General features: G+C 35.4%; 1 protein-coding gene across 1 annotated transcript; it reads right to left on the reverse strand.

The window, feature by feature from the left end:
- Positions 1 to 3,865: 3,865 nt before the first annotated feature.
- LOC114743475 (probable dolichyl-diphosphooligosaccharide--protein glycosyltransferase subunit 3B) lies at positions 3,866 to 5,257 on the reverse strand. Its single transcript, XM_028931688.1, has one exon. It carries the CDS (start codon positions 5,195 to 5,197, stop codon positions 4,163 to 4,165), a length of 1,035 nt encoding a protein of 344 aa, XP_028787521.1. The 5' UTR covers positions 5,198 to 5,257; the 3' UTR covers positions 3,866 to 4,162.
- Between the last annotated feature and the right edge of the window lie 743 nt (positions 5,258 to 6,000).

The following is a 6,000-nucleotide window of genomic DNA, read 5'->3' on the forward strand; positions in this document are numbered from 1 at the left end:
TACTCTTGCTATTGTTACATTACCTTTTTTTCCCCATAATTTTAAGGATATGTGACTTTTGCTGCTGCAATTAATGAGTTATTCAAACTTTTTTAATCTTTTTTAATATGTATGATTTTTTTTTTGAAATATAACCGATATAATTTTTGGACAGGGAAAAGTGACCACCTTTATGCTGCTAACCCATAAATTCTAAGCTGCAGATAGATATTCACTTCTCTGGTAAGTCTCTTCAATGCTTCTGCCACTCATAAATTCTGATCACAAATATAGATCCTTAGTTCTTTATTATCAGAACTTTAATTAATTACAAGCTTCACACACTTGTGTCTTGTTTTTTCCCTAAGTGAACAAGGAACTGTATGTTAAAGTCCTAAATATTTTAAAACCGAGCTTAGCTGGTGCAAGCTTGAAGTTTGTTACCATTATTTAATAATAGAGTACAAGGGATAACTAAAAAAAATCCAAAAGGAATGGCCAAGAGCCACAGAATTAATTCAGATGAGACCATTGAAAGCAGACCAAAGATCATTCATTGATTATGATTATACATTTTAAATTAAGTTTGTGAAGCCAAATAATTATTAAGATATAATATTTGTTGACATTGAAGTGCAATTGTCAGCATGAATCTTCTTGTTCTTCTGATTAAAAAAAAAAAAATTGATTTGCAGCAATCATAATCAGATGCCTCTTCATTGAATTTATATTCCTTTGCTTTGTTGGCATTTCTCATAAAATTGGTTGGAGGCACGTTTTTGTTCCAGTTGTTTCTTACAATGAAACAGAGCCATATTTATTTATTTATATATATAACATAAATATTTTCACAACGTAGAGAAGGAAACTAAGATAATTTATGACAGTAGTATAATTAGTGTGATTTGATGTGATCATGTTTGGATGAGGGTCGAATTTATGCTACTTAACATTAAAAAGAGCGGTTGAGGATGAAATAGCTTCTTTTGTGTGTGAATTAGAAAACAAAAAAGTCAAAGCTGATCGGTTGACCCAAGATATAAGAACCAAAACAAACGTATTGTGCCTACAGTTTCATTTCATAAATCATGCGATATGACCAATCAAAATTTGAATCCTCAAGAAGAAGAGGAGGTGACCATATTTAGTGTCTAACAGTATTTCAAATAAGATTGCATCCAATAGGAAAATACATGTATTTAGAAAAAAAAATCATGCTTTCTTCTCCTTTTTCTTCTTCTTCTTCTTTTTTTTTTTAATGAACACCTGATGTCCAAATGGGTTCATCTTTTGCTGTGTTTTTTTTTTTTTAACTCAAAATATAAACTCGCATCGTGATCCAAGGGACATTGAGTTCCTAATAAATAAACATGGTAAAGTTAGGGGTAATTTAGATGTAATCCATTTATATTCCTCCAGTCCGAAGAATTAATTAGAGAATTAGTTATGATTCTAAATGCAACTTAACTCATTTTATTTTTTATATTTATCATTTTGTCCAAACTAATGTATTCAATTTATAAATTGACATATAAATATTTTAAAAGATCATGTCACTTGTTGGAATTAAATAATCTCTTGAATCTTCTTAATTTATTTAAATTAATTAATTAACTCTTATATTAAACTCCACCACCCGTATCTATTACATACCATATTATCCATTCGTACTGTGCACATTACTCGTGCTCATTACTAAAAGCAAGCGGGCCCATTGAAGCCTAAGCTCATAAAAACTTAAAGGCCCTCAACGAAGCACCGTGGTGTGCCAATTCTTTAGCATTTTAATTAAGAGAATATTTTAATTACTCCAAAACGTTTATAAATTGTCTTACATATAAGAATACCATACGCTCCAAAATTTTGATTTATACTTATTAATTAGGAGCAAAGGGATTATCTCTGGCCTAATTTGTAACACAGCCTGCCTGCAATTCCTGGGTTTGCGGCCTTGCGAATAAAAGTTGCTTAGTGCTTGGAGGGCTAGGAAAAATTTGTACAAGATTCATTCTGCATCAATCTGGAGCTGAACCGAGTGATACGTTTTAGTAATTTAAGGATAAAGAGACTGAAGAGTGTGCCATTCAAATGCATATTTCTGGCATTGGTTGGGGTCCTTCAACGCATAAAAGCAACGTAACATAATTTTGTCTGGACTACTATTCTCCCAGAAGCAAAAGAATGCCACTTTGAAACGCAAGGAGGTGATAGTGGCATACTGGTAAAGTGGCGAGTATGCTGCCCAACAGCTTCACAGCGTATTATTGTTCACGGGCTAATGACGTCTACTCCTCAATAGATTAATTCAATATAATATTAGCATTAAACTTGCAGGAGAAAGGCCATAAAATAATCTAGAAAGATTGATGATTTAGTAATGAGCTTCATGAAATCATATGCATGTCGTATTTAACTATTCTGAATATGTGTGAGTGAGTGAAGTGCCATTCAAATGCATATTTCAGGCATTGGTTGGGATCTTCCAACGCATAGAAGTAATGTAACATATTTTTGTTTGGACGACTATTCTTCCAGAAGCAAAAGAATGCCTCTATGAAACACAAGGAGGTGATAGTGGCATACTGGTAAAGTGACGAGTATGCTGCTCAAAAGCTTCACAGTGTACTATTGGTCAGGAGCTAATGACATATGCTCATCAATAGAGTAATTCAACATCATATCAGCATTAAACTTGCAGGAGAAAGGCCATAAAATAATCGAACTTCAAGGAATTAAAAAAATAAGGAAGTAAATTCATGATTTAGTAATTTCTGAATTCTCTCTGAGCTTCATGAAATCATATACATGTCGTATTTAACTAGTTTGAAGATGTGTGAGTGACTAAATTGACAGGCTTAATATTTGGACTTTTTTATACTATATTCTTTATTTGCTCCATCACACACACAGAAGCTAAACACTTACAGGTAAACAAATCCCATTCCCATTCAGTATTCAGCACACGGAAAGCGAGAGGCCTTAGCCTTTAAGCCTGCTCTTAGCTCCAGACTTTCAGGATTGAATTGAATCAAGTCAAACGAAAAGTCACATGGTTTTTTCTCCTGTAATTGCCATCAGCTAAGCTAGTGGAAATCTTGATACAACATGTTCCTCAAAAGCTGCTGTAAAAGGCGACTTTGCATTTACTTAATCTTCATTTACAGTTAGCCTATTTATTTCTCTGCTAAATTTCATTGGGATTTCCCTGCCTAAAAGTTTTTTGGTAGTTTTGTTTCTCAGAGCTTCTCAGTCTTATAATCTCGAAGTTTCAACACATTTGTTCTTAAAATTTTGGGTCTACCCAGTTATAAACTTCATTTGTTCCAGCCACTTTGGTGTTGATGCATTAAGTCACACATAGATTGAAAGGCCTGCCCTCTCAGTTTATATAAACCCTTCAGAAAATGATGAAAGTTAAAACCACATTCTATCCCCGCGTTGATCATCAGTAGAACCAGTAAACTCCCAGTTTCTTTCTTCCCAGTGGCTGAGAGAAGCTCATTGCCAAAATAAATAGCAAGCCTAATTTTATGCAAAGCCTGTCTATCAACTAAAGTCCATGTAGCTTTCAGTTTAATTTGTAGAGATACCTTAAATTCCTAAAGATTAACACTACCTCTAGTATTAGATATAAGAACTAGACAAAAAGTTCATTTTGATAAAATCTCAATACATTTTGTCTTCCAAATTTATAATTTTTTGTCCATCCTATTCCTATTCATTGCACACAGTAAGAGTTCCCGTCAAGCCATAGTTACAACGCACATGACATGATTAGAAAAAGTATTCCAGAGAAAACAACTCACATTTGTTACAAATAACTAATTCAACTAATTTTTTTAATATTTACAAATTAGTTATCTAGATTTCATACTACGATGGAGGGTAGAAATGAAAATGGATTCAGATTATGACCGTCCTAAACTTACAGCTATATCAGTTTAACAAATTAAAACATCAAATAAGATGAAAATGCTATCTATCACAAACAAATCCATACCAAATGGATTCAGATTATAATCAGAACATATGCAGAGGTGGAATTTTCTAATACTTCTGGTAAAATTTGCTCCTCAAAAGAGTAAAAGTAACATATGCCTTCTGACCAAATTATAATTAAGCATGCTGAAGTTTGTAATCAACTTCAAAGGAAACAGAAGAAATTAAAACCTCCCTACTATGATTACCAACTTGAAGGCCAATACCCGTGGATGCCATAACCTGTCTTCCAGTTATCCAAGTAGACAACTTTCTTCACAGCCCAGAAAGAAACTAACAGTGCAAAAATCATAAACACCCTTTGCACATTAACATTCTTCACCTTCACAAGAACATGTGACATAAAAGCCATTAGCAAACCCACAATGGTGTACAAGAATCCCACGGCAAAACCCTCTGCTCCAAGCTGCATTCCAGACCCCTGATAAAAGAATACGAGCTTCGAAGGATCATTACGGTCCAACAAAAACATCGGCATCTTCCTTATGATGTTATGCATCGCACCAGAAACGCTGAAGAAGTAAACGAACACAGCACCCAATAACCAGAACTTCCGGTCATGGAGCATAGTCTGACCAGCCAGGATTCTTTTCACTATAAAAGGTAAAGTAATCAAAAAACCGAGTGCAAACAAAATCAATTGGCCCCTCGAGAATAACGGAGGCCGATGGATCGGACCTACAACGAGCTTCGTCTTCGACTCCAGAAATTCAGCCATGGACTCAGCGAGCCTGGAGAAATCTCCCTGGTCCATCTGATCTGACTCTTTGGGGCCTTGATGAGGCGCAATAAGGCGGATGTGCGGCAAGGCATTGACGCCGAAAAGAGCGAAACTAGATTGCGATTCTTTGAATTCAATGTCGCAGAAGAACAATTTCCCGTGAGATGGGGACGACGGGTCATCGTTGTTGGCGACGTAGGAGGAAGCGACAAGTGCGAATTCAGTGCGAAGCTCCTTGAGGCGAAGCTCTGGTTTCTCGTGGAGCTGAGAGGCGTCAAAGAAGACAACAATCCAATAGGGTCTTGGGGTTTTGACTGAGGTAAGGTATCGGGAGACGGATTGGTCGTTGAGGTGGATTAGACCAGATTGGGATCTGGATTGAAGCGTGAGAAGCTCGCTGACTCGGTCATCATCGGATTCCGAGGAGAAAGTGAGGAAAATAAGGGACAAGAGAACGATAACTAGCAAGAGAAATGGCGGTTTGGTAATGGTAGTCATGGCTGTCTGAGATTTCGGGGGTTTCACAGAGAGCCGGAGGGAAAGAGAGGAAAGGAAGGGTTAGAGGAGTGAAGTGAAGACTACGGAGAAAGACTTTGACAAATTCACTCCTCAGCATCTCCTCTAACTTCCAATCAATCTCTGCCACGTAAGCTTGTGATGCGTAGCGCTCACCAATTCCCTTTTTCCACGAGGACAATAATGGAATTTCCGGAGTTCAGTTTTAAGAATTACTCCTTTTTTTTTTTCGCCGGTGTTTTAAGAATTATTAAAATACGAGCAACTTTTTAGAAGTGATTTCATGAGATAAGTTTGCCTGAACTTATGTGAAAGGCCGGAACACTCCGTCGGGTAAAAATTTGGGCGGAGGGTGGCTCGGATGTAAATATCAGTTCCATCTCAAAATGGCCTAATTTTATAATGAAATTACCTAATTGCTTTTAATTTGAAATTTGAAAAATAAAATAACATACAATATAATTCAAAAATAAAATTACTTAAATCACGACAATAACTAAGACAGATATTTATGTAATTTCTTCATAAAATTTAATTTCAGAATGATCACGGACTTTGTAATAATGAGGACATGTTTAGATCGAAACTAAACTGTAGTAGTAAAAGTGATTTTATGATATACGTAGTAAATATTTAAAAAAAATTTTGTCTTAACTTGCATAGAAGTATTTTTTTATAAGTGCTTTCACTTATTCAGTCTATTTGGATTCACAGTCCAAACTACTTATAAGCATCTTATTGCACAAAAGAGCATTATGAAACATATTTGTCTTGCTGGAATAATT

Source organism: Neltuma alba, unplaced genomic scaffold, assembly GCF_004799145.2.
Source record: "Neltuma alba isolate B1F8T4 unplaced genomic scaffold, ASM479914v2 tig00004037_pilon, whole genome shotgun sequence".
NCBI classification, from domain to species: domain Eukaryota; kingdom Viridiplantae; phylum Streptophyta; class Magnoliopsida; order Fabales; family Fabaceae; genus Neltuma; species Neltuma alba.